At 49.6% G+C, this 13,692-nt stretch overlaps 2 protein-coding genes across 2 annotated transcripts in view; both read right to left on the bottom strand.

Annotated features, from left to right (window-relative positions):
• LOC147667570 (CMP-N-acetylneuraminate-beta-1,4-galactoside alpha-2,3-sialyltransferase-like) overlaps positions 1–13,692 on the bottom strand; it is a gene marked incomplete at its 3' end in the record, with an annotated part of 272,337 nt that overhangs the window by 191,435 nt on the left and 67,210 nt on the right. The window contains exon 3 of the mRNA XM_086948813.1: positions 11,837–11,879. Coding sequence (XP_086804939.1) covers positions 11,837–11,879 — 43 coding nt within the window. The remainder of the gene's footprint in view (positions 1–11,836; positions 11,880–13,692) is intronic.
• LOC147667571 (uncharacterized) lies at positions 5,076–11,613 on the bottom strand. Its single transcript, XM_086948812.1, has 4 exons — positions 11,601–11,613; positions 6,750–8,917; positions 6,562–6,709; positions 5,076–6,252 (listed from the first exon to the last, which is right to left on the bottom strand). The coding sequence occupies exons 1-2, from the start codon at positions 11,611–11,613 to the stop codon at positions 7,665–7,667; spliced, it is 1,266 nt and encodes a 421-aa protein (XP_086804938.1). The 3' UTR covers positions 5,076–6,252; positions 6,562–6,709; positions 6,750–7,664.

Genomic DNA, 13,692 nt, shown 5'->3' with positions numbered 1-13,692 from the left:
AATGGTGATGTCTGGGGCTGAGGAGGCGTTCATCCATGTTTCAGTTAGGAAGGCGACGTCCGGAGAGATGGTGTCTAGTAGATTCCAGAGGTCGATGGCGTGTCTGTGGACCGAGCGGGTGTTGAGCAGGATGCATTTTAGGTGGTTGGTGTCAGGTCTCTGTTTGGTGTTGGTGGATGAGGAGTTGGTCTTGGTGCCGTCAAACTTGCAGGAGTTGCATGTGAAGGGTCCATGGGTGTGTCCAGGGGCAACTTGGGCGCAGTTGGGGAGTCTGCCGGGGTTAAGGGCTAGGAGGGTGGAGGCGGCGTAAGTGATGCGGGAGGGGTGGGTGATGCGGGGACCAGGGGGGCTGGCGCTGGTGCGGTCCAGGCGTGGACGGGCGTAGACGGGCTTACCTTTGGTGCACCTTCGGCATGGACGCTGCGCGTGTGGACATCTGACATAAATGGAGAGTGAAGGGGGGCAGAGCGTGGGAGGGGCAGCAGGGAGGCGGTAGCGGGGATGAGGGGCGGGCTAGGGGAAACCAACAACAAAATGGAGGGTCAAAGGGAAAGCGAGACAGGGGCAGCAAATGCTCAAATGCGCCGAGTGTGCAGTCTATTGAAATAATATGCAGAACAGCCTCAGCAAGGTCGCGCTATGATGTAAATCAGATAGTGCGGCGCTACGCGTGAAAAGCGCTAAAATGCTTCGAGGACCGGCACAACAATGCGATGACAGTAACAGTTGTAACGATACCAATAGTGAAAGATAGCCGGATCCAGTAGGGCGTTACAGCACAGAGCGTCGCAGCTGCTAGTGATCAGGAGCGTGGGGGAGCGACCGTTCTGAGGAAGGTCCAGGCGGTCACAGTTTGGCCGGGGAGGTGGAAGGCTCAGTATTCGTGGGTCGGAGGGGCAGCAGGGAGGCGGTAGCGGGGATGAGGGGCGGGCCAGGGGAAACCAACAACAAAATGGAGGGTCAAAGGGAAAGCGAGACAGGGGCAGCAAATGCTCAAATGCGCCGAGTGTGCAGTCTATTGAAATAATAAGCAGAACAGCCTCAGCGGGGCAGTCTATTGAAATAATATGCAGAACAGCCTCAGCAAGGTCGCGCTATGATGTAAATCAGATAGTGCGGCGCTACGCGTGAAAAGCGCTAAAATGCTTCGAGGACCGGCACAACAATGCGATGACAGTAACAGTTGTAACGATACCAATAGTGAAAGATAGCCGGATTCAGTAGGGCGTTACAGCACAGAGCGTCGCAGCTGCTAGTGATCAGGAGCGTGGGGGAGCGACCGTTCTGAGGAAGGTCCAGGAGATCCTTCATCCCACGAATCTGAGTTGGAAGTTCATTTCAAAGCTTTGCTGCAAGGTATCTGAATGAGCGACCGCCCATCCGACTCAATTTGATGTAAGGTATTGTGGCCAGATTCTGTCCCTCCGACCGTAGAGAGCGTCGAGGAACGTGGGATGAAAGGAGCGGGCACAACATGGGGGGGGGACGCAAGTTTCAGAATTTTAAAAGCAAGGCACAGGGTTTTTAAATGAATCCTCTTTTCTACAGGGAGCCAATGTAGACTCCTGAGGGTAGTAGTGACAGATTTGTGGCGGGGAAGACCAGTCAGGGCCCTTGCGTCGGCATTTTGGACTCGCTGCAATCTAGCTTTCTCGGCTACGTTAGCTCCTAGCAGCAAGGAGCCAGCGTAGTCCAATCGCGAGAGAATAGCTGATTGTACCACCAGTTGGCGAGTATGGTGGTCAAAATATTTTAAAATGGGTCGTAGGTTTCGTAAGATACCATAGCACGTAGCCGCTACTTTTTTAGTATGATGGGCATAATTCAGAGCAGAATCTATCCATACTCCTAGATTTTTTACCACATTTTTTGGCACAGGTGGTTGGTCCAAAATCTCAGGCAACAAATTATTCCCCCAGGCCGTTGTGTCTTTACCTAATAGCAGAACTTCCGTTTTTGCCGGCGTTAAGTTGGAGGTAGTTTGATGACATCCAGCTGATGATATCTGCGAGAGACTGTTTAAAATTCTGCGCACTCAAGCCTCTCTCGTCTTTTAGTGCTACCATCAGCTGGGTATCGTCGGCATAGGACACTTTGAAAACCCGCACTTCCTGGCTACCTCTGCCAATGGAAGGACATAAACATTGAACAAGGTGGGGCTGAGAGCAGACCCCTGGGGTACTCCCTGTTCCAGGAAAAGGCACGAGACAGGGCTGTCCCCTCTCCCCTGCTCTATTCATCCAGAGTCTAGAACCCTTACCCCACAAGATCAGATTTAACCCTTGCATCACTGGCGTCTCTTTCAACAACTCTAATGTGAACCTAGCGGCCTATCCAGATGATATTTTAATAATGACCGAAAAGGCATCCCATTCAATCCCCTCCTTACTACAGACTATAGACTAATAGACCTGAGTTGCAAACTACAAGCTTAATAATGAAAAGTCTGATATTCTAGGTCTGAATAACCTCTGCTCCAGTGGTGTCTTCAAAAATGCAGGACTATCCTGGCAACATCAGAACATTAACTATTTCGGTCTTTAGTATAATTTAGATTTACTAGAATCACTACATCATTACGTAGCCTCATTGTGAGGAAAACAGAGCCACTATTAGTGGGTTGGAGCCCCAGATTCCCCATGTGGCGGGGTAGTATAGAAACCATCACAATGATGGTCACCCCTATAATTAATTATCTCGCGGATATATTACCTCTAGTTTTATCTGAAGGATTTCATCAGAAACTTGATTAACCACTGAACAAGTAATACACGCCCTAGAATTTCTATTACGAATCTCCGTCTGCCTGTACAGCTTGGGGGTGTTAATAGAGAGGACTTTAAAAACGATTAAACTGCCTTCCTTGCAAGACCGGGCTCTCTCTGGGTCTCCCAGACTCAGGGTAACATCCCCACATGATTATTAATTGAAAAATACATTTTAGGCGACCTCCACCCCATAAACCTGTTGTCCAGAAAACCAAAATCCCCTTTGTCCGGAAAATATATCTTTAACAATACGAAAAGAACCCTATTGAAGATTGACAGGCTCCTAGAGACCTCGATCACACATTCTAACGTGATATCTCTTTGGAATACTCCCAAAATCAAAATTCACAGGGAATTTGACTTATTGGGTGCTGAAGGGCATTCAATTCTTGACACACCTTGGCTCACCACAGACAGCTCTCTCATTCGGAGATCTACAACATAACGTCAGCCTGCTAGACCCAGACCTTTATGACTTTCTTAAATTCAAAGTCAGCTTATCCAAGATCGAGCCTTCAGCTGGAGATCCCTCACTCCTCTAAACCATACTGACCATCACCAAATCTGGCCACTAATCTTCTAAATTCTATAACCTCCTAAAACCAAAAATCTACTCAATTGGTCTCGAAACTCCAAACAAAATGGGACCCCACTAAGACTGTCTCCCTGGATTCTTGGCATCTAATCTGGAAGTCAGTTGTATCCCACATAATCTCTCCCTACTTCTCCCAGAAAAATTCTGGCTCCTTCACAAGACATTCTGGACTCCGGGCCGACTCCATAAACTGTCCCTGAGGGAGTGTCAATCTTGCTGGAACTGCAACAAATTGAAGGGAGACTAACCTCACCTACTCTTCCACTGGAGTGCGGTCTCCCCATTTTGGGATTCCATATTTGAGTTTATCCACACTCTGCTTGGGGTTCAGCTAAAAAGACATTGTCTCTCATTAATTTAAGGATTCCTAGACCCACATATCATATCACATAACGATAGTCTTCTGGTAGACATTCTCCAAACTGCTGCCGGTAAATCAGTGCTAACTGGAAAAACATAACGGTCACCTCATTTTGTTCCTGTATAAACTGGGTTGCTTACCTGAGAGGGGCGGACAGCGTGTCCCTCTAAAGCTCCTCATGGAGATCGCGTAGCACCTCTGTATGGAAGACTCTTGATAACTATTTGGCCACCACCAAACCCCATAAACCCTCTGTATAGATCATGTGGTCTGCACATTATAAGTCTGATCAATCATATCTGGAATTGCCTCCTTATGTACTCTAAAAGAGCTTTATTGGCAGTACTACCAGGTCACAGTATTCACAGTATGTTTTTCAAATTATGTTTGTAGTTATATCTGTAACCGTGTAACTATGTGTGCTAAAAAGAGGTGTATTGGCACCTCGTACTGGTTCTTAGGTCGATAGCGCCATATGATGAGTGTTCATGGGCACAGTTACAGATCATTTACCATTCCTTTTGTCTTCGGTTTATTAATTTATTACAATTATTTTCTTAATACTCCTGAATTAATATGATCCGACTTGATTTGTTATCCGACTCCTACAGCTTAGCATCCTCCAACTCGTACATGTGTACTACTTCTCCGCTCTTCACTATGTACAAGTCATACTGTTATTCCTTTGTTCCTTTTATTAAAAATTCAATAAGGTTTGTAATTCAAAAAACAAAAAATATGGGCATGTCATTCCCCTCAGATCCCGCCCACTTCGACCACAGGCTGTACCCTGGCCCAGAAGACTGTCCAAACAGAATGCGTAGGCAGGACACAGACTCGGGCACGCCGCAGAGTATGGCGGTCGTGCCGGTCCCCCTTGTGTGGGCGATTGACGTGGCAGGCCGCACACAGGAAGTGACGCTTGCAGCCACCGCCCTCGCCTAGCTGTGATTGGAGCAGAAGGTGGTGACTCGGAAGCGCAAACAAGAGCTTCCGGTCAGTTTGGGCAAACCAGCCGGGAAGCCGGTTTCAACCGGCTTCCCGGCAATTAGGGCTTAAAAAGGGGCTGCGGAGCGGCCTTTCACATCGCCGCTCCACAGCCAAGCAGGGACAGGATGGTCTCCAGGATGGAGACCTTTTTTCCAGAAGCTTTTCTCTACCCACCATCCCCTGAAGCAGATATTTTTTGAAGGTTGAAAATTGCCTTTTTGTAGTTTGAGTAAAGTTTTTATGTATGCAGTCAATAATGCAGTTTGTCGTGCACTAACCGAATTTCCTTTTAGGACAGCGTCATTGTCGTATCTTATGTTAAGTTATGAAGTATCTTGGTCTGGCGTGAGGGCCTGATTGGTGGGCATCTTTTACGGTCCTTAGTAGGCATCACCATTGTCAAATGAGGACACCTGAGGGGGGGACAGATGGTCTCTCATGGACCTCCAGGGGCAGTTACAGCCGGTAGGCTGGAAGGGTGCGGGCGAGGGGAAGTTCCACTTCCGGTAGGCATTATCAGCCAACCCCCACACACGCACAATGGCTCAAAAAAACTGGGCATAACTGCACAGCCCCTTATGGAGATAATGTTGAGGGCGTAGGGGGTGCCCGGGGTGAGATAACCTTCTGGCGAACTCGGCCTCCTGTGCAAGGTCACTCCGGTAGGAGGGTGGGACCTAGCATGATCTTGGACCAGTCATTGACCTTGCCGTAGGCTCAACAGGGATACGCAGGAAGATAATGTTGTTGATCCCTTAGCTTATGACAGGAATGGCTATGTATTAGAAACATGTTAAGGATAGCCAATAATGGCCTGGACTTTTTGCGTATTTTGTAAATATAAAAAATGAATGTTTGTTATGGTTATGAATAAAATGCGGCCGGGGTTTTGCGACCCTTAACCCAAGCCATGGTGTATCTTCTCCATTGATGCTTTGGGGGGAAATGGAAGCGGATCTGTGCTTGCCCCAGGGGCACAAATGAAGAGGTAAAAGGGGGCTGTCTGTTGGGGAGGGGGGGCTCGACAGTACCTGGCCATACAGAGTTTGACAGAAACAGATCCCAGCTACGGCTCCACACACACAGAGAGATCTGAAGCGTTTCGCCTCAGCAGACAGCACACTCCACTATAGACCTACACTCTACAAAGGGGGATTCGTCAAACCCATGTTTAAGGCAGAGTTCCCGCCAGGCGGGGAGGCTCTGGCAGCGAGGGGCAGTGCAGGACCGGCGGAAAGGTTCCTGGTGTGCAGGGTCATTGTTGCAGGGCAGAGAAGGGCTCACATCTCCTATCACCTTAGATCCCGATGACAGCAGAGGGTGGAACCAGAGAGGGGGGCTGGGTCACTACCCCACAGTCTGCTCGGGTCGGGGCAGGCCGGTAGGCTGTCCGTGTATGGGCCCTCAGAGTCGATGACACCAGGTGTCAGCAGATGGATTTCAGCTGAACTACCATACTCAAGGACCTACACACACAAAGAAGTCACATCTGTCATTACACACGACACAACGCAGGTAAGTACCCTCTGCAGACCTCTCTATGTGCAGGGGCGGCTCTAGGCTCATGGCGGCCCTGGGCAGGGAGCGTAGGTAGGGGACCCCGGAATAAGGAGTCAGGGGGGGGGGAGGGGTGGGCAGAGCCCCCCGGAGCTCAGGAAGGGGGTCAGGGTGTTTGGAAGTGGAACAGGGCCAGAGGCCACCAAATCCCTGCCACTGGGGCCGCCACACAAATATGTATCCATCCTCAGAGGATTATTACATTAAGGATATATATTGGCGTGGCGGCCCCTGGGGTTTGGCGGCCCTGTGCAGGTACACACCTTGCACATGCCTAAGGCCGGCCCTGCTATGTGGAGGGGCACCGCTGCTCACCGCACGGGCCCTCAGATCACCACGCAGACCCTCTGCCACTCAGCGACCGGGCCCTCGGCTCACCACACACGCACAGGCCCTCTCTACGCACCACTCAGGTCCTCTGCTCACCACATGGGCCCGCTGCTCACCACTCAGCGACTGGGCCCTCGGTTCCCGGCACGGGCCCTCTGCTCACCACTCAGCAACCGGGCCCTCCGCTCAACATACAGGCCCTCTGCTCACCACTCAGCAACCGGGCCCTCAGCTCACCACACAGGCCCTCTGCTCACCACGCAGCACGCCAGGCCCGCTGATCACCGCATGGGCCCTCAGCTCACCACATGGACCCTCGACTCACCGAATGGGCCCTCGGCTCACTTCACACGCACAGGCCCTCTACGCACCACTCAGGCCCTCTGCTCAGGGCCGGACTGGCCATAGCGGACACCGGGAAATCCCCCGGTGCGCAGCACGGGTGGAGGCCAGTTTTGGGCCCCTGGGGCCGTTTTTGTTACAGGGCTGTTTTTGCATAACTCCGGCAAAGAGCTCGGCGCACCTCCAACGCCCCCACCTCCCCACCCCCCCAGTGGTGAAGGAGGGCAGGCCGAGCACTTTGCCAGGGTCGGTTGTGGTTCCCAGTCCGGCCCTGCCTCTGCTCACCACACGGCCCTCTGCTCACCACTCAGCACACTGTCAGCCTGCTCACCACGCCGGCCCTCTGTTCAAAAAGCAACACACAGGCCTGCTGCTCAACACGCAGACACTCTGCGCACTACGCAACACGCCAGGATCTCTGCTCACCGAAAATGCACAGGCACTCTGAGCAGCACGCAGGCCCACCACACAGCACTGCGCACTGTGCAGCACCTCTGCTCACCACGCAGGCCCACTATGCAGTACGCAGGCCCTCTGCTCCAAAGGCAGCACGCAGGGCCTCTGCTCACCATACACCACAAGGGGCCCACAACAGAAATAATGGAGATATGTACGACAGAAAGGCCTGGAAGATCAGCATGCTCGGTAACCTAAGCCTAGGTAACAGTGTGCCAAGTGAAGTATAAATAGTGCCATAGCACACCTAGAGTATTGTGGGCGGTTATAGAGGCCACAACTGGAACACTGTATCCAGTTTGGAGGCCAAACCCGGAGTATTGTATGCAGCTAAGAAGGGCACACGTGGAGTAACGTATCCAGTTACGGAGGCCAAACCCGGAGTATTGTGTGCAGCTAAGAAGGGCACGCGTGGAGTAACGTATCCAGTTACGGAGGCCAAACCCGGAGTATTGTGTGCAGCTAAGAAGGGCAAATGTGGAGTAACGTATCCAGTTACAGAGGCCAAACCCGGAGTATTGTGTGCAGCTAAGAAGGGCACACGTGGAGTAACGTATCCAGTTAGGGAGGCCAAACCCGGAGTATTGTGTGCAGCTAAGAAGGGCACGCGTGAAGTAACGTATCCAGTTACGGAGGCCAAACCCGGAGTATTGTGTGCAGCTAAGTAGGGCACGCGTGGAGTAACGTATCCAGTTACAGAGGCCAAACCCGGAGTATTGTATGCAGCTAAGAAGGGCAAATGTGGAGTAACGTATCCAGTTACAGAGGCCAAACCCGGAGTATTGTGTGCAGCTAAGAAGGGCACACGTGGAGTAACGTATCCAGTTACGGAGGCCAAACCCGGAGTATTGTGTGCAGCTAAGAAGGGCACGCGTGAAGTAACGTATCCAGTTACGGAGGCCAAACCCGGAGTATTGTGTGCAGCTAAGAAGGGCACGCGTAGAGTAACGTATCCAGTTACGGAGGCCAAACCCAGAGTATTGTGTGCAGCTAAGAAGGGCACGGGTGGAGTAACGTATCCAGTTACGGAGGCCAAACCCGGAGTATTGTGTGCAGCTAAGTAGGGCACGCGTGGAGTAACGTATCCAGTTACAGAGGCCAAACCCGGAGTATTGTATGCAGCTAAGAAGGGCACATGTGGAGTAACGTATCCAGTTACAGAGGCCAAACCCGGAGTATTGTGTGCAGCTAAGAAGGGCACACGTGGAGTAACGTATCCAGTTACGGAGGCCAAACCCGGAGTATTGTGTGCAGCTAAGAAGGGCACGCGTGAAGTAACGTATCCAGTTACGGAGGCCAAACCCGGAGTATTGTGTGCAGCTAAGAAGGGCACGCGTAGAGTAACGTATCCAGTTACGGAGGCCAAACCCAGAGTATTGTGTGCAGCTAAGAAGGGCACGGGTGGAGTAACGTATCCAGTTACGGAGGCCAAACCCGGAGTATTGTGTGCAGCTAAGTAGGGCACGCGTGGAGTAACGTATCCAGTTACAGAGGCCAAACCCGGAGTATTGTGTGCAGCTAAGAAGGGCACATGCGGAGTAACGTATCCAGTTACGGAAGCCAAACCCGGAGTGTTGTGTGCAGCTAAGAAGGGCAAGCGCGGAGTAACGTATCCAGTTACGGAGGCCAAACCCGGAGTATTGTGTGCAGCTAAGAAAGGGCATGCGTGGAGTAACGTATCCAGTTACGGAGGCCAAACCCGGAGTATTGTGTGCAGCTAAGAAGGGCAAGCGTGGAGTAACGTATCCAGTTACGGAGGCCAAACCCGGAGTATTGTGTGCAGCTAAGAAGGGCACGCGTGAAGTAACGTATCCAGTTACGGAGGCCAAACCCGGAGTATTGTGTGCAGCTAAGAAGGGTACGCTCAGAGTAACGTATCCAGTTCTGGAGGCCACACCTGGAGTAGTGTGTGCAACTAAGAAGGGCACGCGCGGAGTAACGTATCAAGTTACAGAGTCCACACCTGGAGTAGTGTGTGCAGCTAAGAAGGGTACACACGGAGTAATGTAGTCAGTTCTGGAGGCCACGCCTGGAGTAGTGTGTGCAGCTAAGAAGGGCACGCGCGGAGTAACGTATCCCGTTATGGAGGCCACGCCTGGAGTAGTGTGTGCAGCTAAGAAGGGCACACACAAAGTAATGTACCCAGTTATGGAGGCCACGCCTGGAGTAGTGTGTGCAGCTAAGAAGGGCACGCGCGGAGTAACGTATCCGGTTACGGAGGCCAAACCCGGAGTATTGTGTACAGCTAAGAAGGGTACGCTCAGAGTAACGTATCCAGTTATGGAGGCCATGCCTGGAGTAGTGTGTGCAGCTAAGAAGGGTACGCTCAGAGTAACGTATCCAGTTCTGGAGGCCACACCTGGAGTAGTGTGTGTAGCTAAGAAGGGCACACACAAAGTAATGTACCCAGTTATGGAGGCCACGACTGGAGTAGTGTGTGCAGCTAAGAAGGGCACGCGCGGAGTAATGTATCAAGTTACAGAGGCCACACCTGGAGTAGTGTGTGCAGCTAAGAAGGGTACGCGCGGAGTAATGTAGCCAGTTCTGGAGGCCACGCCTGGAGTAGTGTGTGCAGCTAAGAAGGGTACGCGCGGAGTAATGTAGCCAGTTCTGGAGGCCACGCCTGGAGTAGTGTGTGCAGCTAAGAAGGGTACATGCGGAGTAATGTAGCCAGTTCTGGAGGCCACGCCAAGAGTAGTGTGTGCAGCTAAGAAGGGTACACGCGGAGTAATGTAGCCAGTTCTGGAGGCCACTCCTGCAGTAGTGTAAGCAGCTAAGAAGGACACGCGCGGAATAACGTATCCAGTTATGGAGGCTACACCCGGAGTAGTGTGTGTAGCTAAGAAGGGTACACACTGAGTAACATATCCAATTCTGGAGGCCACGCCTGGAGTAGTGTGTGCATCTAAGAAGGGCACACACAAAGTAATTTTTTCAGGTCTGGAGGCCACGCCTGGAGTAGTGTGTGCAGCTAAGAAGGGCACACACAGAGTAACGTATCCAGCCATGGAGGGGACACCTGGGGTATTGTATTCACTTGAGAAGGGCATGCCTTCCAAAGGATAAACACAGGTTAAAGATAGCCTAAAAGAATTAAGGTGCTGACGGATCTGTACCGGAAATCCTATTACGAGATATGTCTTGTGTTGAGGGAGTGGCTATCGGTACAATATTTACATTTTCAGGTGCAAATTCAGTTCACCAGAGGTGCAGTTTATTACCAGGTAGTTATGGGGTAATGCTTCTTAGATGCAGGCTCAGGAGTACGGAGTTCCTTTGATTAGGTCTTGCCTGAACGGCACATGCTCTGTAAGGAATGCTGTATTGGAGTATGGATTTGATGCCACGCCCACTCTCCGCCCTCATTTGTCATTGGCTTGTGTCAATGCCCTTCGTAAATGCTGGCTTCTGATTCATGAACAGGCTTGTTAGTTCCTCCTTAGTACCGCCTTGTCTTCATTTGTAACCTCCCAAGGGTACTGGCCCTTTTACTTTGGTTATTACACGGGTCGTCTTATTTACTCTATAAGCACTATTTTCTTAATTGGTTTCTCCTATTGCAGGCACTACATGCTTTCCTGCAACATTCAGCGCGTCATGCCCACTTTTTTGGGGGCGCGCTTACAAAAAAAGCCATTTGTTTGTCAGCTTGACAAACAAATGCTTTTTGGGGTAAAAGCACCCCATACTGCGCTTTCACTTTAATAGCAGCCACCGACTTTTCTTTAGACACCGCTCATCTAAAGAAAGGGGCGTGGCCTCTATGAACGTGAAAGCGTTGCATGGGGCGCTTGTAAACAACAATCATTTGCAATCCAATAGGTCTCCTATTTCAGAAATTTTGACCTATTGCTACTGTAAATGACAATGCCTTTTATTGTTGCAGGTTTTTTAAACACACAAAAAAGGCATTGTAATTTACAATGCCAATAGCTGAAAATCTCGCTATTGAAAAGACTTATTGCATTGCAAATGCTTGTTTATTTATGAATTTAGTAGTCCTGGATAGTGCAGATAAGGCTTTAGGGTGGCTGAGTCCTTTACAGAGAAGTGTTTTCCCCAGTAATTTATTGGGGTCACTAAAAACACAACCAAGCATAAAAGAAAAAGGAGGTAAACTTAAGATGAAAGATTTATGCATATTCACAAGTCACGCATCAGAAGGCACTGCCACCAATCAATCATCAATGACTGAACCAACCTGTCACCTCCATGACCTGCCTTCAGACAAACTGCTGGGGGCATATCTACAAGACAATGCAAGGATGCTGCAGGAAGGAAAATCAGCAGGATACACAGGTCTCGTGCCTGCAAAATATGGGCATCTATAAAGACACATCATAAACTAGATTTGCGCAGCGGTAGATTTTAAAGCTAATGTATAAAAAAGTGAAATAACAAAAAGGGATGGAATAATTCCCATTGCTTCCAACTTACAATTTGCCGTCGAGCTGTAGAAGAAATCCCTGTTTGTCGTATTCTGCAAAACACAAAAAGATGACAACGTGTAAGAACAGGCGGAAACTTACACCGCAGAATATAAAGTTAAACGAGACGGCTAATAATGGCTTGACACATTCATGGCTAGTCACCTCCAATCAATGGATTGGCAGTCAGCCCTTCCCTACCATTGAACGATGGATTTAATCATTCAATCATACCTTCCTTTCAACAACAGAATCCTTCATCTCACCTTCTCATGACGGCATTATCAATTCAAGTCTGTTCTCTAGCCATATAAAAACTGATTTATCCATTCACGCCTAACCTTCGTACATCTATAGATTGATCTGTTCATCCCTTCCCTCTATTAACAAAGAATTGGGCTATTCCTACCTACCCTCCATCTAATGATGGGCGTATCAATTCATCCGAGCCCTCCATTCAACTTGAGACTAATCCAACCATCTCTCCCCTACAACCACCTCATGATGGCTTGATCCATTTATACCTACTTCTCACTGATCAATTGACCGGTCCATTCCAACCTACCCTCCATCTAAAGGTGGACGTATCAATTCCTCCGAGCCCTCCATTCAACTTGAGACTAATCCAACCACCTCACGATGGCTTGATCCATTTATACCTAATTCTCACTGATCAATGGACCGGTCCAATCCAACCTACCCTCCATCTAAAGGTGGACGTATCAATTCATCCGAGCCCTCCATTCAACTTGAGACTAGTCCAACCATCTCTCCCCTACAACCACCTCACGATGGCTTGATCCATTTATACCTACTTCTCACTGATCAATGGACCGGTCCATTCCAATCTACCCTCCATCTAAAAGGTGGATTGGTCAATTCACCCTTCTTATCCATCCAGCTAATTACTGATGAATCTATTCCTCCCTACTCCCCACCACCACGCCCAAGCCAAGAGAACGGCATGACTGAGGCATACATTCCAACCATTTATCAATCCAATGCTTGATTTAAACACTTATTCTTGTCGTACATGCAACAGTAGATTGGCCAATCAATACCATCGATAGAACAGATACATCCATTCACCTTTACCCTTTAGGCAAGGAATCCTTGAAAAAAAAACTCTGCAACCCCGGACAACACATTATATCTTGGAAATAGACCACAGCAAAAGAGGAACATTTGTTAACCATGTGTGAAAAGGCAAAAATGCATAATGAATAAAACATTTAAAAAAACTTTCATGAAATCCAAAATTTAGCGAGGACAAATTTGACATTCTGGACATTTGAACTAGATACGTTTTGGCCACTCCCTAAATGCATAATCAACAAATGTAGCAAAATTCATTAAAAACCAGCACGCATAGTCCTCACTCAGGTGGCTGAGCCTGCTGGAGTAAGGTGGATGCTGGAGTAAGGTAACTGCTGGAGTAAGGTGAAGGCTGGAGTAAGGTGAATGCTGGAGTAAGGTGGATGCTGGAGTAAGGTGGATGCTGGAGTAAGGTGGATGCTGGAGTAAGGTAACTGCTGGAGTAAGGTGGATGCTGGAGTAAGGTGGATGCTGGAGTAAGGTGGATGCTGGAGTAAGGTGGATGCTGGAGTAAGGTAACTGCTGGAGTAAGGTAACTGCTGGAGTAAGGTAACTGCTGGAGTAAGGTGGATGCTGGAGTAAGGTAACTGCTGGGGTAAGGTGGATGCTGGAGTAAGGTAACTGCTGGAGTAAGGTGGATGCTGAAGTAAGGTGGATGCTGGAGTAAGGGGGATGCTGGAGTAAGGTGGATGCTGGAGTAAGGTGGATGCTGGAGTAAGGTGGATGCTGAAGTAAGGTGAATACTGGAGTAAGGTGGATTCTGAAGAAGAA

This window comes from Lissotriton vulgaris, unplaced genomic scaffold, assembly GCF_964263255.1.
Source record: "Lissotriton vulgaris unplaced genomic scaffold, aLisVul1.2 SCAFFOLD_2634, whole genome shotgun sequence".
Lineage (NCBI taxonomy): Eukaryota > Metazoa > Chordata > Amphibia > Caudata > Salamandridae > Lissotriton > Lissotriton vulgaris.
Note: the sequence above shows the minus strand (reverse complement) of the source record. Positions and strands in the feature narration are given on the sequence as shown.